Source organism: Myxine glutinosa, chromosome 9, assembly GCF_964187855.1.
Source record: "Myxine glutinosa chromosome 9, kmMyxGlut1.1, whole genome shotgun sequence".
Classification (NCBI taxonomy): domain Eukaryota; kingdom Metazoa; phylum Chordata; class Myxini; order Myxiniformes; family Myxinidae; genus Myxine; species Myxine glutinosa.
This window is the reverse complement of record NC_136269.1, coordinates 88,876,594-88,900,136: the sequence shown is the minus strand read 5'-3', so window position 1 is coordinate 88,900,136 and position 23,543 is coordinate 88,876,594. Positions and strand designations below refer to the sequence as shown.

The 23,543-nt window shown below is 45.3% G+C and overlaps 2 protein-coding genes across 2 annotated transcripts in view; both read right to left on the bottom strand.

Annotated features, from left to right (window-relative positions):
- LOC144893635 (uncharacterized) overlaps nt 1–23,543 on the bottom strand; it is a 1,058,663-nt gene that overhangs the window by 627,742 nt on the left and 407,378 nt on the right. The window lies entirely within an intron of this gene.
- LOC137434779 (uncharacterized) lies at nt 6,388–19,998 on the bottom strand. The gene is made up of 3 exons (XM_068127893.2): nt 18,182–19,998; nt 17,576–17,997; nt 6,388–7,616 (listed from the first exon to the last, which is right to left on the bottom strand). Exons 1-3 carry the CDS (start codon nt 19,996–19,998, stop codon nt 7,024–7,026), a joined length of 2,832 nt encoding a protein of 943 aa, XP_067983994.2. The 3' UTR covers nt 6,388–7,023.

Genomic DNA, 23,543 nt, shown 5'->3' with positions numbered 1-23,543 from the left:
CTTCTTGGAGAGGATTGTTGAGAAAGTAGATGGGAGGGTTGGCCAGTCGATCTTTTCGGAGAGACATAGTAAGAGTGTGAGATTTGTCAGGATTGAAAGACATGTTCCACTTGTTTGACCAGTCTGTGATTTTGTCCAGGTCTTCAGAGAGTGAGGAGGCAGCAGACTGCCGATCTGAGGGAAGAGGATTGGAGCGGCAGAGAGTGGAGTCATCAGCAAAGAGATAGAGAGGATTTTCGAGAGAGTCAGAGAGATCATTGATGAAGACCAGAAAAAGCACGGGGCCCAGAACACTGCCTTGGGGAACTCCAGCCTGAACAGGAAGAGGAGATGAGAGAAACCCATTCAGGGCCACACGTTGACGACGACTAGAGAGGAAGTCCGCCAGCCATGCGTGGAGATTTCCATGGATACCAAAGGAGGAGAGTTTGGTGAGCAGAGAGGGGTGCCAGACCGTGTCGAAGGCACGTGATATGTCGAGGGAGACAGCTTTAATTTCCTGTTTGGCATTGAGGACCTCCATCCATTGTTGAGACAGCAGAAGCAGCATGTCCAGAGTAGAGTGACCTGGTCTGAAACCAAATTGATGATCAGAGATCAAGCCATTGGAGAAGAGGAAAGATTTCATATCCGAAGCAATGATGGATTCCATGACTTTGCTGATAATTGGGAGAAGGCTGATTGGTCTGTAGTTGCTAGGATCTGTTTTTGCACCTTTTTTGTGCAAAGCGGTGATGTTGGCTGATTTCCAAGCAGATGGCAGTTGACCTTGAGCAAAAGAGAGGGTGAAGAGAACAGAGAGAGGGTGAGATAGAGCAGCAGAGCAGGATTTTAGGACCCGTGGGCTGATGCCGTCGGGTCCAGTTGCAGAATCGGAGTCGAGGGTTGACAGAAACTTTTCCACCTTGTCAGGAGGAAAGGACACGGAGTCCAGGAGCAGCAGGGTACGACTGGGTATGGTGGGTACAGAGAGGGATGGGTTTGGGACACAAGATTTAGAGGCAAACACAGAGTTGAGGCATTCAGCTTTTTCACGTGCGGAGTCAGCTGTGTAGCCGTTTGAGGTAAGGGAGGGGATGGAGGGGGAACAAACACCAGAAACGGATTTGACCAGACGCCACCAGGATTTGGAAGAGGGAGACAGATAAGAGAGTTCGGTCTTGAGAACGGAGAGATATTGTTTCCTGGCTCTCCTGAGGGTGGACACACACTTGTTTCGGGCTTTGTGAAAGGAAATGAGATTTCCTTCCGTTGGATTTGCTTTCCAGGAGACGAAGGCAAGTTGTTTCTGGGCAACAGCCTCACCACAAGATTCCGTGTACCATGGATGGGAGGAAGGGTATGACAACTGAAGACGAGATGGGATAAATCTGTGCATGAGAGAGAGCAATTTACTTTGGAAGAATTCCCAGGATGAGTTGATGTCAGAGGTGGTAGAGATGCGAGACCAGTCCAGATGATTGATGGCTGCTTGAAGACCGTGCCAGTTGGCCTGAGTGAAATGCCAGACTCGTCGACGCTGAGCAGGCTCCCTGAGGATGGTCAGAGAGATGTCCACTTTAACAAGGACATGATCAGATGATCCGATCGGAGCAGAAGAAGAGCAGCAGGCATTTTCAGGGAAGTTAGTCATAACCAAGTCCAGAAGAGAAGATGTTCCGTTGACTGAGATCCGGGTCGGGAAATTGACAGATTGTGTCAGTCCCAGTGAGTCGCAGAAGTCCTTTGCTGAGGAGCCATGGCTGGTGAGAGAGGTACCCACACCCAGCCAACTGGCATGATGACAGTTGAAATCACCACATATGAGGAAGAGAGAGTTGGGATGAGTAGATAGAAGTTGGTCAATATCATCAGACAGCGAGATGTAGATGGAGTCATCACTGTTTGGTGGACGGTACAACACACATATGAACAAGAGGTGGGAGCGAAGGGGAAGCCGTAGCCAGAGGTATTCCTGGGGGTGAGGTGGAGAGAGTGCAGTGCAGGGCGAGTGAGGAAGAGAGTTTTTGATAAAGATAGCAACCCCGCCTCCAGGACGAGGCTCAGGTCTATCATACCGGAGGAGGGAGTAGCCCGGGAGAGATACTATGGAATCAGAGACATCATAAAGGAGGAAAGTTTCTGTTAAGCAGATCACGTCTGGTTTGACAGAAGCAACCTGTATGGAGAGATCAGTTAAGTTTGAACGAAGGCCCCGGATGTTTGAGGTCCATACCGTTAATGAAGAGGAAGGGGGAGCATCAGATACAGAACAGGGGGGAGGAGGGGTAGGGTAAGATGTGGAAGAGGTGGAAGAGGTAGGGAGAGCTGTTGAAGGTGTGTCAGAGATTTCAGAATAGCTCGGAGAAAGGGAAGGATGGGGCGGAGAAAAGGTTTGATGGTGATTGGGTGAGCCACAATGAGGTGTTATTTGAGGAGGGGGAAGAGCGAGGCAGAAGGTTGGGGGAGATGGAGGTGAGAGTTTGAAGGGGGAAGAAGCGGGGAGGACGCTTTGAGGAGGGGGAGTGAGAGGGGGGAAATTGAGAAGCAATGAGGGTGGGGAGATTTGAAGGGGAGGGGTGAGGGGGGAGTTTGGGAGGGAAGGGACAAGGGGAGGGATTTGAAAGGGATGGGATATGGGGGAGATTTGGAGGGGAGGGGTGAGGCAGGAGTCTAGGAGGGGAGGGGCGAGGGGGCGTCTTGGCGGGGAGGGGTGAGGGGGTAGTTTAGGAGGGAGGGGGCAAGGGGGGAGATTTGAAAGGGATGGGTGATGGGGAAAATTTGGAGGGGAGGGGTGATGGGGAAGATTTGGAGGGGAGGGGTTATGGGGAAGATTTGGAGGGGAGGGGTGAGATTGGATTTTTGAAAGTGTACGATTTATGGGAAACGAACATTTATTGCAAAATGAGTTTCTTGTGACCTTCGAGTTAAAAATACGTTTTAGGACGTTGGATGGAGGATGGAGTGCAGGAGAGTTTAGGGAATGTAGAAAAAAGGCACTATAGGAGATGGATATTTTTTTTGGGATGAATTGATTTGGTGAGCAAGTCGAAAGCAGCCTTTTAAAGAAGAAGAAAAAGGTGTTATAAAATATGACGGAATACATAACTTGAGGGGAAAGTGTAAACATTGAAGGTTAATGAGTGAAAACTATCTGGGGAAATGGGGGAGAAACACGTGGTCGAAGAACGAACGAACGAATAAGAATGAATAAACGAATGAGAAAAGAGAAGGAAATGTTTTTTTTTTTTTTTTTTGTTTTTTTTGAGTTGAGATTTACACAAGGAAGTAGGCTATGGGTGAAAAGACTGGGAATACAGAGAACGAAAGTTATTGGATCACAAACGTCGGACCACTGAGAGAAAAACAAAGCCTCAAGGTTGTACAGTGCACACTGTACAAGGCCTCAAGACACGACACGAATTAACACGATTTTCAATACAGGTATGAAAGATTTGCACCGAAAAATCTTCGTCGGGACACAATATACGTACAACACCATAAATAAATACAGTTTTAACGAAAATACAAATGGGAACAATCACTTAACTTCGATTTCAAATCGTTCGCGACGCGGCAAAGGCCTTGCTCGCGACACGGCAAACAGACGATCAATTTATGAAAGATAAACACCGAGAAACAACCAAAGTTGCACACAATAACTTCACACACCGAAAGATAAATACAGTTTCGACAAAATACAATTGTGAACAGACTTAACTTCGAAAAACGTGGAGACCGTGTGGAGCTTCGAAAATCCCTCCCACCGTCTCCGAGATCTCGCGAACTTGATGTTGCAATCGTTTGTTATTCAACTACTGTCAACGAAGCGTTGGGTTCATTGCTAGTGGTTAATAAACAAGAACGGAAGTCTAACAGTGGCGTAGCCGGACTTGTAAAATATTATAAACCACAAACACACATGATTAGCTTTTTTAACAGTCGCTAATGCCGTTTGTAACGTTAAACAAAGAAATTTGGAGGAATCCCGACATCCGTGAGGTAAGTTTTTCTTACAGAACTGATGGAAGTTCTACTGTAATCTATATACCCCACAAGGGTTGGGTACGTACCGTTTTGTTGGAAGAGCCATAACGCAGATGCTTTCGACATTTGATGGTCATTTTAACAATCGGTTTGTTTGTGTTTCATACTGAATGCAAAACGTAAAGGTAGAGCATGACGATTGTGATATATGACAGGTTCGACGATATGTTCGGCATATAAATCAAAATGGCGGTGTGGAGAGTCAGCCGCTATAGCGCCGTAATGACATCAGACGTAATCACATCACCCTGTCATGTGACCAGATCCTCAACTCTGATTGGTATACCTTTGATAGGACATACATACATACATACATACATACATACATACATACATACGGACAAACACTGTTCGAGATGGCTATTCCCTATGGGCTACGCCGTGAAAAATATTTGCAATTCCTGTTTTGTTTTTCTATTTTTTAGACCAGAGGCTTGATTGTCTTTTATTTATTATTAGGTTTGTAAGCTGACAGACGGAAGCCTATTATTGTTGTTGTTATTACAGTATTATCATTCTTATATTATTTTATTATTACCTCTGCAACCTAAAATCTTTCATGAGGTTGATGGAATAACACAGAACTGAAAATTGACGCTGAACAGTTCTCAACTCCATCACAAGGTGATGCTGAAAGCAGCTCTCAACCTAGGCAGCCAGTTCTAATTAGGCCAGGGTGCCACCACAAAATGGTGTTGACTTTTTGAAAAGTACAACATGGGATGTTTAAAACATTCACCAGAAAATGCAAGCAGATCTGGTTTGCTGGCTTCGAGTACCCTACATAGGACAGTCACACTTCATATACCGGTAACACTTTCACTGGGAAGCACGAAGTGACTTTGGTGATAAATTTAAAGTTAGACTGGGCATCGAACCCAGAAAACATGAAGTGACAATATATAGTCAGGCTGGGAGTCGAGCACAGGATGAACGCTCAAAGCTCAGTATGCTACCTGTAGCTACCTCTGGGCAAGCCTGTCATCTGCCTCTGGGCTGTCATCTACCTTTGGGCTTGCCTGTTAGGCATGAGGAAGCCATGTGAGCTGACAGGCTAGCCATGAGGAAGCTGACTGGCTAGCCTAAATGTAGCAGAGAGATTAGCTTAGAGGTGGTGACAGGCTCGGCCAGAGGTAGCTGACAAGTATGTCAAGAGGTAGTTACCTCTTTTTATCATTATTAACTCTGGTAGTTACCTCTTTTTATCATTATTAACTCTGGTAGTTACCTCTTTTTATCATTATTAACTCTGGTAGTTACCTCTTTTTATCATTATTAACTCTGGTAGTTACCTCTTGACATACTTGTTAGCTACCTCTGGCCTAGCCTGTCAACCACCTCTAAGCTAATCTCTCTGCTACATTTAGGCTAGCCAGTCAGCTTCCTCATGGCTAGACTGTCAGCTACCTTTGGGGTAGCCGGTCAGCTAAGTTTGGGGTAGCCTGTTAGCTACCTTTGGGGTAGCCGGTCAGCTAAGTTTGGGGTAGCCTGTTAGCTACCTTTGGGGTAGCTGGTCAGCTAAGTTTGGGATAGCCTGTTAGCTACCTTTGGGGTAGCCGGTCAGCTAAGTTTGGGATAGCCTGTTAGCTACCTTTGGGGTAGCGGTCAGCTACCTTTGTGGTAGCCGGTCAGCTACCTTTGGGGTAACCGGTCAGTTACGTTTGGGGTAGCCTGTCAACTACCTCAGCGCTAGCCTATCAGCTAACTTTGGGGGTAGCCTATCACATACTTCTGGGCTAGCCTGTCAACTATTTCTGGGCTCGTCTGGCAGCTCACTTTTGGCGTAGGCTGTCAACTACTTGTGGGCTAGCCTCGCAGCTAGCTTTGGGGTAGGCTGTCAACTACTTATAGGCCAGCCTGTCAGCTACCTTTGGGGTAGGCCTGTCAACCATTTCTGGGCTAGCCTGGCAGCTACTTCTGGGTTAGCCTGTCAGCTACCTTTGGGGGTAGGCCTGTCAACTACTTCTGGGCTAGCTTGTCAGCTACCTTTGGACAAATCTATCAGACGGTCACAACAGTGTTATACTTTTGTGCTATTTTCCGTTTTTAATATAACCTCACGTCGTTTCGTCACCAATAAAAAGGCAGATACTGCCAAACATTCTAACCTAACAGAAACAAATACCCGATTGTAGTTCTTTCAAGACGTTTTCTTTAAGAAAATACAGATAAAAACAGGTGAGGGTCGTATGTGGATCTACTTTACAAATCAGGTCATTAACTCTGCTTGTTTGTCATTTAAAACAATTACATTTATTGCTCATCAACTTTATGCTACACTAACTTACAAATCAACTGTCTATGAGATGCAGTGACTATAGAACCTTCCATGAGATGCAGTGACTATAGAACCTTCCACTTTGTCTTCACAGTAAAATGGTGAAATAGGAGGACTATGATGCCGCTGGGTTTAACAAAACAGTAGTTATAAATGTGCAGCCATACACAGAGCTATAAAATGGCAATGGTAACGTTTTATTTTATACAATATCATATAATATCAGAGCTGTCTCTGCTCCTGGCTCTGTAATTTGTAATTGTCTGTCTGTTTTTAATTCCTTTCAGCCCTCCAGCATGTCTGTCTGACAAAGACAGAGTAATCAAAGTAAACAGACAGGTAAACAAGTAAATAAACTTCACTAAATAAAGTATTTGCATAAATTAGCACGCTAATAACATCGAGGTTAAAATCATCATGGCGCCGTCATTATGGCAAACAAGGAAGCACGAACCGGAAGCACTTGGTCCAAGTGCAAGTCGATTGCAAAAGGGAAGTGACGTATCAGATGAAAAGATCTATTTGATAAACTACTAAATGTCCCATGAAACCTGGGGGGTCCAATGAAAAGGGGACTTGTCTGGGCAGTAGGAAATGCGGTCTTGGGAGTTGTGTATTTGTGAAATAAGAAAAGCTTGGGATGTCAGAAGTCAGGGTATTGGGAAACCAGAAACTTGGCAGTTAGAGAAAGTTCAATGCCATGTAGGCAATGTAGAAACTTAGCATCTTCTCAGTTCAGTCTCTCCATCATGCTCTTCTTCGTGCCTATTTTCCCCGCCTGTTCTTCCGGATCCTTCCTGCCATGGTAGCAGATCGTGCGGAGAGCGTCGGAGAGTAAAAACATAATCTACAGTTGGAAAAAGGTCAGGCTCACTTGCTCCCCAGCTCCCAGTAGCAAGTCGACGGCTGTCTGAACCAAGTCCCCAGTCTCCAACGCCTAGTCCTTGATTATCTGATGCCAGACCCCAGTCTCCAGGCCCTAACCCTCTGTTTTCAATCAAACCCCAACTTCCAGATCCAATTCCCCAGCCCCTCCTGTGATGACCTCTATGCCCTCTTATACCAATATCACCATGACTTGCTCCCCTATCTCGAACATAATTTAGAGCAGCAACGGCAACCAAGTTGAGGAAGAGAAAAGCAGAGCCACAAGCAAGGGTGTAACTGAGACCCCAGCTTTCTCCGCTTTCATGCTCAGCCTCCAGCTCTCTTCCAGCAGCTCGTTCACCCCAGTTCTCCCTTGATGCAGGAGCATGGGGTCCGCGAAAGCATGGCCGTGGATAATAACGCCGTGGGGAAAAACGGGTGTTGCCTGAATGAAGGAAGTAGGGAAATGGGAAAAGCAGAAAAATAAAACAATTTCACTCTTAACAACAATGACAACTATGATCACAACTTGTGACAAAATCGGGTAATGGGCCAATTGGGAAACGCGCATTTAAATCACTCTTAAAACAGGAACAGCGCAATTGGGAAACACACATTTAATGCGCTATTAAAAGATTAACTTGACACCGCTCGCCCATGACAGTCTCCACCACGGTTATATCAGAACGAGCTGATTCATCACATGCTCACAAATTGATTAACCCCAATATGCGGCCGTTCAAAAACTATGTAACGCTATTTGTTTTAGTAATTTGCGTAACGTAACGCATGATTACCATGCATTCTGACATACCATGCAGTCTGACGGACTCGAGTAAACGTTACTATTGTTCAACATATGATAATATTTTTGGGGTCCCTCGTGAATAACACTCAACCCAAACAACGCCAATGGAAATTTGACGCAAAGAACCCGTGCAATGTATAATCAGCAGAGGTCTACATCTGCCTCATGTCCTAGGCCCACCAGAAAACCAAGATGGCGGCCATATCATTTCGTCTCTGTGCTATGGTGGGTGGAGTCAAGTGACAGATGTGGGCGTGGTGCAGTAGCTGTTCGACCATTGGGTGCTCATGTCAAAAACCGACCCCCAACAACAGCAACACGATGCTCTTGTCGACCTGCGACATGTGGCAGGTAAAAAGACCAGTAGATGTTCGAAGTACGGAAATGTTTATGTTTTAATATTTATGTGATAATTTACCATGTCTTCAAAGGTTTCCCCTTGCTACGTATATTGTCCATTCAGATTACCCCCTCTCTAAGGGTCATTAATGAGCCAGCTGGGTTTTTACCAACAATTTCTGGTTCTCGGCATGCAGCCAATTACTGCTCGACTCTTCCAAAACGAAACCTACCAGATTTTCTTAGTCTGTCTGTTGTAACTGTTCATTTTTGAAATGTTAAACATCTTTCTCTGAATTGATGTATTTAAGTATCCAATATGTTTTCTTATGTTGTTGGGGTTTTCCCAATTGGCCTCGATGTTAATCTCATCTGCGTCCTTGTTTTTCGTCCACTTCTCGATAATCTCTCTGCCTCATTCCTCACCCCAAAACTGTTCTTTAAACTTTGTATGTTCTTTGTGCTAATTGTTTTACCACATTCCTGAATGACGTCCTCACACATTCTGTTGCATTAATCATTCTTATTCCATGTGGTCTGGATCCTTCCTATCACCATCTCCAGTCACTTTCCTCTAATTCCTATCTTATACCCTCAACAAAAAATGTTTAAAATTTTAATACAAAAAAAACAAACTTTTTTTATATTTTAAAACTTTATTTTCTTTCTCAATTTTAAATTACTCATGAGCCCGGCCCCTGGTCAGCATCACACAAAATCGTCAATTTTCATCCGATTGACCTGAAATTTAAAGAATTTGCATATCGGGTTACTGAATTGGTTCACTAATCAAAAGTAGGAGTCGATTATGTTTTTAGATCAGAAGGTCAAGGTTGCATAAAATCGTCAATTTTTGTCTAATTGACCTAAGATTTTAAGAACTTGCATATTGGGTCACTGAATTGGTTCACCAATCAAACAGTAGAAGCAGATTTTTTTTTTTAGATCAAAAGGTTCCTCTGATCACAAAGGTGAAGGCTGCATAAAATCATCAATTTTAATTTTGTATTTTTTAAAACTCTTTTCGTTCTTTTTAGAATAAAAAAGAAGAAGAAGACATATAAATACAAACAGATGCTTTCTAGTTTCTCCTTTTATTCCTCATGTGCTTCCTTGTATAATTGGGATTCTGTTTACTTCTGTGTAAATTATGTGCTAATTTGGACTTAATTCGTAATTAGGAATGTTCTATCCTCATCCCCTACTTTTTCTTCCCCCCTCTCCACCCCACCTTTCCCCCCTTCCCTCTGTCCAAATTCTCTCATCCCCACTGCCTTTGTGCTCTTTCCTTATTAGCACCAAAAGCCAAATCTTGTGCATCATTTGAAAGATGCAGCATTGCTTTCTTACGGCTATTTAATAGTCCACTTTTTCACCTTGGCCATGTTGTCTGTGACTGTGAGCTTACTTCCTTGCAGAGCTGAAAAGATGTGGATAAGATAGTTACAAATGCTTGAAACCCCGGCCTCCATACCCACTTTTTAGATCATTCTATTACCCATACCCACAACTCTCCTACCACTCCCACATTTTCAGCCTCTCCCCCTCAGCTTTCTAGGTTACCATCCACATTGTTACACCAAAGGCTCTCTTGTTTTTGTGTGTGGCCTACCTTCCTTCTAGCTTCGATGATGCTATCTATGAGACTCTTTCTTCAGACATGGATTCTCTGCTGACTTCTCACCCCAGTTCTCCTTTTCTTTTCCATGGAGACTTCAATTGCCACCATGGTAGTTGGTTGGGAGTCATTCCACAAACTACCATCCACGGTGTTACAGCCATAGCCTTTTGCAAAACAGCTTCCTATATTCAGTTTCCCTTTTCCTACTCACTTCTCTCAAAATGGCTGTCGATCTTCGTTAGATTTATTCATGTTAGATATCTCCTCAAACCCATCACGCTCTTCATCCGCTCCTCTCGGTTCCTCTGATCATGTATTTGTCGAAGTGTTTTCTTCTTGCCAATCATCAGAGAGCTGCCAAGGTGCCAGTTTTTGATAGCTGTTGAAATTGCATCTTTCATGTTCAATGTTTGTATTTCTCTGTGTAGAGATCTCCAGAAATGGTTAAATTGCCTTGCTTGAATATTTATCAAAGTGAAGGATTCCATATCTATTTGCGGTTAACTATTTTAGAGAGTTGAAAAGTTTTGATTTTCCTTACTTAACTTACTTATACTTACTTCCTTGTGGGACATAAGAAGGCTATTGCCCATAATTCACACCGTGTCACAATATCTTCAGATATGCTTTTGGAATCCTATCGTGTACAATCGTTCCATTTATTTTTATTGTGAAGCTATTGTAAATATGTGTGCAGGAATTAAATAAATCGATTTTCTTATGGGATGTCTGCATCCTTCACCTAGCCATCTATGATAGATAGTTCAGCTTATGTCAATAACAAATTTTCGTTGCCAATTGCAAAGGCATATTGCTTGTCTCTTCCTTGTGATTAAATCACAGTGAGCAGGTCACTTTGACCTTCAGCACTGCAACACATAGAAATCCTTTGTGATCGTCAAATGGATCTCTGGGACCATGCCAAGGCCCAGCTCCAATCACAATGCTCATCCCGGCTTAATTTTTCAGAAGGTTCTACATGACAATGGTGACAGTTCAAAGAAAAACACTTGAATTCTATTGTAGTGTAGTACACCATCCATCAGAGAAAAACAACTCTCCATCTGCATGGAAATCATTCTCTCTATCCTTGGGAAACAGTGTTGAGGCTCATGGACAGATCAGAATGTCACAGAACGAAAATAAGAGCAGAAATGGGGTGGAGGGATGACGACGACAGACCAACAGCAGGGAGGAGGGACAAAATAGAGTGAGACTCGGGGAAATAAGGGATGTGGGGAAAATGAGGGAAAGGGGAAGATACAGGGGGTGGACATGATGGATACAACTACAAACCCAGAAGGAACCGTGCTCGGGGAGAGTTAATAGTGGAGGGAGGAGGGACAAAATAGAGTGAGACTCTGGGAAATAAGGGATGTGGGAAAAATGAGGGAAAGGGGAAGACAGGGGGTGGACATGATGGATACAGCTACAAACACGGAAAGAGGCATGCTCTGGGAGGGTTAATGGTAGGGGGAGAGAGGGATAAAAAAAGGTCATGGTGGGGGTTGGGGGATGAACTGAGATTGTGGTGAGCAGCTGTCTAGAAGCCCAGGAGGGAATAATTCGATTGAAGATGCTGGGGTAGTTTTTTTTGTTTTTTTTTGTATACTGAATCGAGGCTCGTGAAAGAGCTGACATTTACTTCACAAACAAATCAACCAGACAAACAAAATATATAAAAAGAGGGAGCGGAAGACAAGAGAATGGGAAGCACACAAACACTTGAGAGCACACAACATTTAAGAGTAGGGAGATGTGTGGGAGGGAGAGGGCTTGGGGGGAGGAGGCGTGGGAAGGGGGGGGGGGTGGTTGGCAGAAGTATAAAACACAAGGACACCAAGGACTTCCAGGACAGAAGTTGGTATTTCAAAAAGTGGAATTGGGGTGAAATTATCGGGGATAGAAAAGATCAAGGTTTTGGATGGGGGAAGATAAGAGATGGTGGTGAACAGCTGTTTTAAAGACCTGGAGGGTGGAGTGGGATTGAAGAGAGTGAGGGAGTTTGTTCAAGAGGCGGGAGAAAAGAGGAATGAATGAGTGAAGGTGAGCAGAGAGTCTTCATTTTGGCAGTTTAACCATAAGAGGGTTGCAGGCAGATCTTGTGCGACCTGTAGGAATATTTGCGGGACAGAGCCCAGAGAGAGCTGGGGGGGGCAAGGCCAGAGAGGAGTCGGTAGAAGACGGAAAGACCACCAACCTGACTGCGGTGAGTGAATGAGCGGCCCTTGGAGTTAGCTTCATCGCGGGAGATTCCAATGATTCTGAATGCTTTGCTTTCAACAGCGTGAAGACGAGCTAGGTGTGAGGCAGGAGCACCAGCCCAGAGGGGAGAGCAGTATTCCATTGAGCTGCGGATGAAAGCCTTGTACATGGTGAGGAGCTCAGGTGTGCCAAGGAAGGACTTCGCACGACGGAGGATGCCCAGTCGGCGAATGGCTTTGGAGGCCAGATTTGAAATGTGGTTTTCCCAGGAAAGATCATGGCAGATAGTGAGACCCAAAAGTTTGAGTGACAGAACTTCTTGGAGAGGATTATTCAGAAAGTAGATGTGAGGGTTGTCCAGTCGGTCTTTTCGGAGAGACATCGTAAGAGTGTGAGATTTGTCAGGATTGAAAGACATGTTCCACTTGTTTGCCCAGTCTGTGATTTTGTCCAGGTCTGCAGAGAGTGAGGAGGCTGCAGACTGCCGATCTGAGGGATGAAGAATGGAGCGACAGAGAGTAGAGTCATCAGCAAAGAGATAGAGAGGATTTTCAAGAGAGTCGGAGAGATCATTGATGAAGACCAGAAAAAGCACAGGGCCCAGAACACTGCCTTGGGGAACTCCAGCCTGAACAGGAAGAGGAGATGAGAGAAACCCATTCAGGGCCACACATTGACTACGACTAGAGAGGAAGTCCGCCAGCCATGCGTGGAGATTTCCATGGATACCAACAGAGGAGAGTTTGGTGAGCAGAGCGGGGTGCCAGACCGTTCCCCAGGTTGGGGTAAAAGAGGAACAAATGAGTGGAGGTAAGCAGTAAGTCTGTATTTTGGGAATTTTACCAGAAAGGCGGTTTCTGGCAGACAACATGCACCTGCAGAAATGTGGATGAGTTGGGGGCAGAGCACAGAAAGGACAGAGGGTGCAATACTTGAAAGGAGGTGGTAGAAGGCAGAGAGACAACCTCTGTTTATGTCTATGACAACCTGTCTTCTATGTGAGAGTGATAAGCCCAGCGGGTCAGCTTCATCATGGGAGCTTCCAATTATATTGAGGGCCTTTGTTTCCACGGCGTCAAGCTGAGCAAGGTGTGAGACAGGGGTGTCAGCCCAGAGGTGAGAGCTGTGCCCTACTAAGCTGCAGATGAAAGCCTTATAGAGAGATCAAAGTTCAGGTGTGCAAAGGAAAGACTTTCCTTGACAGAATGCCCAGTTGGTGACTGGCTTTGGAGGCCAACTTAAATATGTGTGAGGCCCAAAAGTATGAGGGACTGAACTTCTTTAAGAGTTTTGTCAAGAAAGTAGATGAGAGGGTTCACCACATGATCTTTTCAGAGAGAGGGGAGAGAGAGGGGTGGATGAGAGAGAGAGAGAGGGAGAGAGAGGGGTGGATGAGAGAGAGAGAGGGAGAGACAGGGGTGGATGAGAGAGAGAGAGGGAGAGAGAGGGGAGAGAGAGGAGAGAGAGGAGAGAGAGGGGAGAGAGGGGAGAGAGTGTAGAGAGGGGAGAGAGAGGAGACAGAGGAGAGAGAGGAGAAAGAGGAGAGAGAGAAGAGAGAGGGGAGAGAGGGGAGAGAGGGGAGAGAGGGGAGAGAGGGGAGAGAGAGAAGAGAGAGGAGAGAGAGGAGAGAGAGGACAGAGAGGACAGAGAGGAGAGAGAGGAGAGAGAGGGGAGAGAGGGGAGAGAGGGGAGAGAGAGGAGAGAGAGGAGAGAGAGGACAGAGAGGACAGAGAGGACAGAGAGGAGAGAGAGGAGAGAGAGGAGAGAGAGGAGAGAGAGGAGAGAGAGAGAGAGATTTGTGAGGGTTGAAATACATATTTGAAGTGTTTGACCAGCTTGTGATTTTTATCAAGGTCTACAGAGAGGGACGAGGCTGCTGCATATGCCTATCTGAAGGATGAGGGATGTTATGGCAGAGGGTGGAGTCATCAGCAAAGAGATAAGTAGGATTTTCCTTGAGAGTCAGAGAGAGATCACTGATGAAGATTGGCAATTGGACTGGCCGAAAACACTGCCTTGGGGGAACTCCAGCCTTGACATGGAGAGGAGACGAGAGGATCCAATTGGGAGTCATGAATTGGCTAGAAGAGTAGAGGAAGTCAGTAAGCCATGTGTGGAGGAGGCCTTGGATGCCATATAGGCAGAGAGTTTGGAGAGTATGACATGGTGCCAGACTGTATTGAATGCTCGTATTATGTTCAGAGAGAAGGCCCGGATCTCAAGTCTCCATCTACTGTTCGGAGAGCTTTGTTGGGAATTGTTGGGAATTGTTGTGAATTGAGGGCCTCCATCCATTGTTGGGAGAGCAGAAGCAGTATGTATCAAAACTGGTAGAGTAACCAGGTCTGAATCCGAATTGATGATCTGAACTTAGGCTATTGGAGAAAAGGAATGATTTCATATCAACTGCGATGATGGATTCCATGACCTTGCTGAGGATTGAAATAAGCATATAGGTCTGTAGTTAAGGAGATTGGTTTTTGCACCTTGTTCTGTAATGCAGTGATATTGGCTGACTTTAAAGCAGATGGAAGATGACCAAGGGCAAACAATAGGATGAACAGAGCAGAAAGAGGATATGTATGAGCAGCAGAGCAGGCTTTTCGGAAACATGCGCTGATGCCGTCCGGGCCAGTTGCAGAATTAAAGTCAAGGGTTGCCAGAAACTTTTCCACCTTCTCAGCTGCAAAAGACACAGAGTCCAGCAGAGGATGATGTGACTGGGTAGGTTAGGTACAGAGAGCGAGGTGTTGGGTACACAAGATTTAGAAGCAAATACAGAATTTAGGTATTCAGCCTTCTCATGAGCTGTCGGTTGTGGTACTATTTGAGGTGAGGGAAGTGATAGAGGGGACCATGCTCCAGAGACAGACAGACTTAACAAGGCAGCACCAGGTTTTTGAGGAAGAAGACAACTATGAAAGTTCGGTCACTTGTTGCGGACTATGTGGAGTGATCTGAGGTTGCCTTCGGTCAGATTTGCCTTCAAGGAGGAGAAGCCCAGTTGTTTGATGGCAACTTCCTCACCACAAGATCCAGTGTACCATGGGCTTAATATCAGCGGTGGCAGATGTAAGAGACCAGTCCTGAAGTGAGATGGCATCTTGCAGTCTCTGCCAATCAGCCTGAGTGAACTGATTGGTTCATCGGTGCTAAGGCTGCTCTCTGGCAATAGCCAGAGAGATGTCGACTCTCACAGACACATGATCAGATGAAGCAATTGGAGCAGAGAAAGAACAGGAGACATTAGCAGCAAAGTTGTTTATTACCATGGCCAGAAGTGAGGACTGCCATTGGCAGAAATCCAGATCAGAAAGTTTACAGATTGAGTCAGTCCCATGGAATCAAGGAAGTCCTTTGCTGAAGTGTCATGGCTGCTGATAGAGGTAACAACACTCAGCCAATTGGCATGGTGACAATTCAGATCAACACATATGAGTAAGACAGACAGTTGGGATGAGTAGTAGTTAAATGTTGGTCTATGTGGGCTGAGAGAGATGTAAGTGGAGTTATCACTGTTAGGAAGACAGTAAAATCCACAGACAAAGAAGATGTGGGAGTGGAGGGGATGTTGTTGCCAAAGGTATTCCTGCGGTTTTGGAGGTGGTAAGAGCAGTACATGGATCGTGAGAAATTTAGTTCATGCTGTAAAGTGAAATCCGTTGCTGTGACGGCATTCAGGCCTATCAAACTGGAAGAGGCAAAAGCCAGGGAGAGATACAAAGGAGTCAGGGACATTCCATGGGAGTAAGGATTCTGTTAAGCAGATGATGTGCGGTTTATCAGCAGTGGCCTTGATTGAGAGATCCATCAGGTTGAAATGGAGGCCTTGGATGTTCGAGTCTACGCAGTTAGGGATAGAGGATGAGGTGCTGTTGGCCGGGGGCAGTAATATGGAAACGGAGTGGGGGAACTTGGAGGGAGGGTTGGCAAGGGGGAAGATGACAGCAAAAGGTGGTGCAGGTGGGAAGCTGGGAGGGGTAGGGCAGGGGGTTCTGCTGGGGAAGCTGGGAGGATGTGGGGCAAAGATGAACCTGGGATGTGATAGGTTGAGGGGGAGATGAGAGAGGGTGGGATGAAGATAAAGATAGGTGAAGGATATGGGGACCAAATAGGGTATGGTGAAGGGGAAGATAGGAGGTGTGGTGAGGTGGAATATGGGAGGGAGCAGGGCAAGGAGAAAGCGGTGATGGCTTGAGGTGAGGGGAGGCATAAGGGGGTGGCATGAGGTGGAGGTTTGGGTAAGGGGATAGCAGAAAGGGGGGCACGAGGTGGAGGGATGCTGAAGAGGGGAACTCAGAAAATGGGTGTGGTTGGAAGGAGGTGGGCATGTAGGAGATGAGGAAGGGAGGATACTGACATGGAGGGTTTGACACCATCAAAGGGGAGTTGATGATGGTGTGCAGAGAACCTCTGCAAACTGGACTTCTTATGATTCCCAGGTTAGATATACAGTCACGTGAAAAAGTAAGTACACCCCATGTAAAGTTTTGACTTTTACAACATATTTCAACATACAGCTATTTGATCTTCATTTCAACAATATTGATAGATAAAGGTGATATAATATAACAAATATCATGAAACATTTACATTTAGTAGTCCATTGTATAATTTAAATAAACATAAATGCAAATTTCGCATGTGGAAAAAGTAAGTACACCCTTGGCTCTAATAGGTGGTATTGATCCCTTCAGCAGAAACAACCTCAAGTAGGCGTTTCTTATAACTGTCTACCAGTCTCTGACATCGACTGGGAGAAATTTTTGCCCACTCCGTGCAGAATTCTTTCAGCATCTTGCGGTCTGCTCTCGGGCTGAACTTACTGGGGTGGCCTGGCCTGAACAAGTTGGCAGTTGTTTGGAATCTTCTCCACTTGTAGATGATCTTCCGGACAGTCGAATGATTGATTTCAAATTGTTTGGAGATCTTTTTCAATCCCTTCCCAGACTCGTAGGCATCTATAACCTTCTTTCTGAAGGCCTCAGAGAGCTCTTTTGATCTAGGCATGGTGACGCCACACACTTCAACAGCAAAGAGCAAACCAAACTAAATATCTGAGGTTTAAATAAGACAGGTTCCTCCAAGATCCTCTCTGACGATGTTCTAATCATTTGCACCTGAGCTGGTGCACCTGATTCTAATTTTGGGTATTTGAAGTAGTGATAAATGTCGGGGTGTACTTACTTTTTCCACATGCGGAATTTGCATTTATGTTTATTTAAATTATACAATGGACTACAAAATGTAAATGTTTCATGATATTTGTTATATTATATCACCTTTATCTATAAATATTGTTGAAATGAAGATCAAATAGCTGCATGTTGAAATATGTTGTAAAAGTCAAAACTTTACATGGGATGTACTTACTTTTTCACGTGACTGTACCTACTTATTTCTTATGCACTAAGATCCCATTCTTACTTACCAGTAGCCATTAGCACTGGCACGAGCTGGGACCAGAAGGCAAGGCGTGTTGCTCGCAGATTGAACCGAACTCTAATTCGAGAGCCCAAAGTCAGGTACCGGCGCCTGGATGTTGAAAATCGTGGCCAGAGTGGCTCAAAGTGACCAGGAAGGTCAGACTTTTTGGCCCAATTTCCATCGTCTAGCCAGGAAGGCTTTAAACCCTGAGTCACAAGGGGCACATTTGGGTAAAGTGCAGCTGAGGTTTGACCGAGAATCGCTGGTTGGAAATTTGTCCCTTTTTCAATAGGACCTATTTTGGAATTTTCCAACTGAAGATCAATGCCCACTTTGGAATTTTCCATTTGAAGGCCGATATCCACTTTCTGCTCGGTGAACGCCTCTCCAGGAGAATCTGTGAGTGGAACTCTGAGGTTTGGATTTCTAGGGAGGGTGGGGAGGGGGAAAGAGAAAAATATAGGATGAAGAGAGATTGTATCAGAAAGAAGTCATAGTGCAGTGGGAATAATATCGTGTGGGTCACAAAACTACATGGTAGAGCTCAACCAGTTCTATTATAGTTATTGCATTTGTTGTTAATACTGTACAGTGTTGATGATGCACTTACCCTGTTTTCACAAAGTTGGCCCAATACATCATGATAAGGAAACTCAGCTCTGCATCTCGCTCTCCGTAGCTGCATTTACCACTGATCCCACTCGGCTGCCCAAATTCTTTGCTGCTTCTGCCACCAGCCTCTCTCATTTTGCCTCGTTTCCAGGACAGCCAAGGTAATCCAAACATATAAGCCAATTCGTCTCCATGACCAGCTTCTCTCCAGCTCTTACGATCCCTCTCCCACCGAATGTCATTGTCTCTCTCCACGTCTCGACGCTCTCTCTCAGACACTTCTCTCCGCAAACGCCCACTCTTCACTCTCCCGGTTTTCCTTTGATCGCACCTATTTGCCGTGATTATAAGCTTCCCCTGCTGCATTCTCCTTTCCCTTCTGTCTTTACATCTCTTCCTTGCTCTCACTTTGAGTGCAATGTGTTTATTTCTTTCTCTTTCATGGTTTTTATCCTCATTTATTTGTGCTCTCCCTCCACCATCTATTTCCTCATTCTGCTTCCCACTCTCCGAATCATCCCTTCGAAACCTCCCTTTACTCCTCACATTTATCCTTCTCAATCCTTTTTTCTTTTCAATCCTCTCCCTCCATCTTTCATTCATTGCAGTAATTATTTTACCCAAATTACCCATTTCTCCCTTTTTACTCCATTGCTTCATCTTTCTTTGTTGTCCGTCTCTTTCTTTTAGTGATAGTTTCATATTGGCCATTGTCTTGTTCACCTTTTTCACCTCTATCCCACGTTTTTTCCTTTTATTTGGCTTCTCACCGTGCCGTCCACCTCCACAACTCCCAGTCAAGGCGTAGAGATATATAACAGAGCCAAATCGTGCTCGAAGTTCAGCTTCTGCCATTGCTGGTGAGAGGAAAAGGGCGTCTGAAAGCAATGCAATGGTTTGCTCTCTCCATCGACTCATCCTTACTCTAGATTTTTCCTTATCTTTGGTTGTCTTGGAATGCTCCTTATCAGCTTTCTTCTTGTCCCACTGTGGTATTTTCTTCCTTTCTTTCTCACCCTCTGTACCTTCCTCCACTATCTTACTACTCCTTTCCTTTAAGGGGTCACCCTCTCCATAATTCTCTTGCTCCATATTTGTCTGACCTATTTTTTCCTCCTGACTGTTCATCTCACCACTCCAAGTCCCTCCTTCTCCAGCGACTGACCAGTCTGTATACATAAATCTGACTGCTGCTCCCAGTGCGGTTCCTGCTGCAGACTGGCCAGAACCGCTGTGTCTCCTAGTCACCCATTGGACAGCAGCCTCAAACTGCACTCCCCATGGATCAAGTGGATCAGGTATAGGCGGCGATGGCGGCCGAGAAACAAAACGACAGTGGAGGGATGGAGGAAGAGGAGCAGTAAGTGGCGCAGAGAGTGGTGCAGGAATCAGTGGAGATAGTGGTGCTGAGTAAGCCACAGAGAGAGCGGTGGGTTGTTGCTGAGGCACGGAGATGGTCGTGGTAGAAGAAGCAGTCAGAGGTGCTTGAGGATTTGTGACAAAATTTGAAGTGAGGGAGTTAGGAAGAACAAGTGAGTTTTCAGTTGAGGCAAAGAGTTGGCTGGAACCAGCGTCAGGCCGAGGTGATGGCGGTATATTTTTAAGTCCAATGCCAGGTAAAGTAGAAAGAGCAGCATCCTGCAGGATGTTGTTTTCTTCGAAGTCTGGTTCCAAACCTTGCGGGATATTAAAGCCTTGGGGGATCTCGTGATCTGGTTCTTCTTCTGAGTTCCTCGTGAGTTGTCGCCGAAGTCGTGGTCGAGACAAATCTGAAGGTGGAGCCAAGCGAGCAGCTTCACTTGTGGTTATACCCATCAGCACCTCGTGGTTCAAAAACTCACCACTTTGAAGCAAACCCTGAAAATACCATACATTATAGTTTTCCATAATTAGCTACAATAAGCAATACTACAAAGACACAAAATGATTTTTTTTAAATGCTGTGTACATTGTGAAGTTAAGAAGTACAAAGGGGTTAACCAAGCACATATATGTCTGCACATGCATGCTCGGAGACAGACTTTCTAATTAAAGTTTAATAACTTAAGCCTCATGGTGAAATATGATTGCAAAAGGAAATGCCATTACAAAGAGAATTGTTGTTTCAGTGATATCATTCGGCCATGTGACTCCTTAGTTAACTGCTCAGTGGGTGTTGGTCCTGGGCTCTGCTGTCGGGCATGAATAATTGCTCTGATGAAACAGGCAGTGAGGCTTTTGTGATGACATTATTTTATAATTACCTTTTTCGTTTACTATGGTATTCATTCATTCATTCATTCATTCATTCATTCATGGTATCTAAACAATATAGCTTTGGGTATCACATTACAATAATTCTTCGTAGGAGAAAGTAAGGGTGCCAGGTACAAAATACAAGAAGTAGTGGACACAGAGATAATCATAAAACCAGCCCTTACAAGTACCTTGGGTGAGGATCCCAGGAAAGCAGAATCGACGGTTGGCTGGAATGTTGTCAGTGGAAACTGTACAGCAGCCAGGGCAAGATCACGAGCAGATGCTCGGCGGAGGCAGAGCAGCACCGGGCCGTGGAGAGGACAAGAGAGAGAGACTGCGAGACGCTCAACGAGGGAGTACAACGTAGATCGGCGGGGAGCAGGTGAAGGAGATGGAGAAGGAGACCAGAGAGAAAGCGCTCCACCGGACTGCAGTATTAATCGGCCAATGAGGCCTATCAAAGAGACAAGAGGATGAAATGAAGGGAGGAAGGAAGGTGGCATGGAAACTATAAAATAAATTATTGGGGAAAATTCCAGGGGCATAGAAAAAGGCCTTTTATATGGTATGTGCAATGTGGCAAAGTATAGAAAAGAAGGGACATTCCATTGCTTGTAGAAACCCCCTCTCCTTCCCTCCACCCCCTACCCCCATAGATCCGCTTAATGAGCACAGATTTTGATAGTCAATAAACCTTCATGAGGCATCAGATACTGTATGAAGCTTATGGCCAAGTTTCATCAAAATCGTGTGTGTAGTTTCGGAGAGGAGAGCAAATACCTATTTTGGGGGGTTAATACCTCCCTCCCCCATAAACCACTTTAATGTGCTCAGATTTTGATGTGGCCAATACACCTTTGTTAGGCATCAGATATGTAGCTTGTGGCCAAGTTTCACGGACATCGTGTATGTAGTTTCAGAGAAGAGAGCTAATACCTATTTTTAGGGGGGGGGTGTGTCAACCCCAGCCCCCCCCCGAAGACCCCCGTAATGAGCGCAGATTAGTAATTTGTTTTGAAAGCCATTAAATAGACCTATTGGCCGATGTATATTCCAAGTTTCAGCTAGTTTCATTCTATGGTATAGGCCTTGAGATATGAGCGCCAACACATTTTTGGTGGACGGACGGACATCCAACGTGAATTTGAGTGTTTTCTTAATAAAACACATACATGACAAACTTCCCTGCAAATGTCTGCTGCTCTTCTTCTGCTCCAATTGGTTCATCTGATAATGTGCTTGTTAAAGTGGACATCTCTCTGGCCATTCTCAGAGACCCTCCTCAGCATCCTCGAGTCCAGCATTTCACTCAGGCCAACTGGCACGGTCTTCAAACAGCCATCAATCATCTGGACTGGTCTCCCATCTCTACTGCCTCTGACATCAACTCTTCCTGGGAATTCTTCCAAAGTAAACTGCTCTCTCTCATGCACAGATTTATCCCATCTCATCTTCAGTTGTCATACTCTTCCTCCCATCCATGGTACACTGAATCTTGTGTTGAGGCAGTTGCTTTGAAACAACTTGCCTTCGCCTCTTGGAAGGCAAATCCAACTGAAGGCAATCTCCATTCCTTTCACAAAGCTCGGAACAAGTGTGTGTCTACCCTCAGGAGAGCCAGGAAACAATATCTCTCTATTCTCAAGACTGAACTCTCAAACCTATCTCCCTCCTCTAAATCCTGGTGGTGTCTGGTCAAATCTGTTTCTGGTGTTTGTTCCCCTTCCATCCCCTCCCTTACCTCAAACAGCTACACAGCTGACACCGCATGTGAAAAATGTCGAATGCCTCAACTCTGTGTTTGCCTCAAAATCTTGTGTCCCAAACCCATCTTTCTCTGTACCCACCTTATCTGGTCAACCCCAGCTGCTCCTGGACTCTGTGTCATTCTCTCCTGACAAGGTGGAGAAGTTTCTGTCATGGAATCCATCATCGCTTCTGACATCAAATCCTTCCTTTTCTCCAATGGCTTGATCTCTGATCATCAATTTGGATTCAGACCAGGTCATTCTACTCTGGACATGGTGATTCTGCTGTCTCAACAATGGATGGAGGTCCTCAATGCCAAACAGGGAATCAGAGCTGTCTCCCTTGACATATCTTGTGCCTTTGATATGGTCTGGCACCCAGCTCTGCTCACCAAACTCTCCTCCTGTGGTATCTATGGAAACCTGCAGACTTCCTCTCTGGTCGCAGACAACATGTGGCCCTGAATGGAATTCTCTCATTTCTCATCCCTTCCTATTCAGGCTGGAGTTCCTCAAGGCAGTGTTCTTGGGCCCTGTGCTTTTTTTCTGGTCTTCATTAATGATCTCTCCAATTCTCTGGAAAATCCTCTCTATCTTTTTGCTGATGACTCCACTCCCTGCCGCTCCATATCTCAACCCTCAGATTAGCAGGCAGCAGCCTCTTCACTCTGCAGACGTGGACAATATCTCAAACTGGTCAAACAAGTGGAAAAGGTCTTTCAATCCTGACAAATCTCACATCTCTCACTTTGTCTATCAGAAAGGACCATCTGGACAACCCTCCCATCTACTTTCTGAACAATCCTCTTGAAGAAGTTCTGCAACTCAAGTTTTGGGTCTCACTATCTGCCATGATCTTTGCTGTGAAAACTACATTTCCAAGCTGGCCTCCAAAGACAGTCGCTGTCTGGGAATCCTCCGTCATGCAAAGTCCTTTCTGGGCACTTCTGAACTCCTCACCACATACAAAGCTTTCATCCGCAGCTCAATGGAATACTGCTCTCTCCTCTGGGCTGGTGCTCCTGCCTCACACCTAGCTCGGCTTCATGCGGTTGAAACCAAAGCTTTCAGAATCATTGGGATCTCCCGTGACGAAGCTGATTCTTAGGGCCTTTCTCTCTCTCTTACCGCAGGCAGGTAGGTGGTCTTTCTGTCTTCTACTGACTCCTCTCCAGCCTAGATCCCCCAGCTCTCTCTGGGCTCTGTCCCACAAATATTCCTACAGGTCGCACAAGATCTGCCAGCAACCCTCTTCTGGTGAAACTGCCAAAATCAAGACTCTCTGCTCACCTTCACTCTTTCATTCCTCTTTTCTCCTGCCTCTGGAACAAACTCCCCCACTCTCTTCAATCCCACTCCTCCCTCCAGGTCTAT

Excerpts from the sequence above, each read along its gene's own strand:
- LOC137434779 (XM_068127893.2), bottom strand. The coding sequence starts at position 19,998 with ATGGGTATAACCACAAGTGAAGCTGCTCGCTTGGCTCCACCTTCAGAT. Across the intron at positions 17,998-18,181 it reads GCCAACTTTGTGAAAACAGG|AAATCCAAACCTCAGAGTTC; the intron begins GTAAGTGCATCA and ends CACCCTCCCTAG. Across the intron at positions 7,617-17,575 it reads GCCAGTGCTAATGGCTACTG|GCAACACCCGTTTTTCCCCA; the intron begins GTAAGTAAGAAT and ends TCCTTCATTCAG.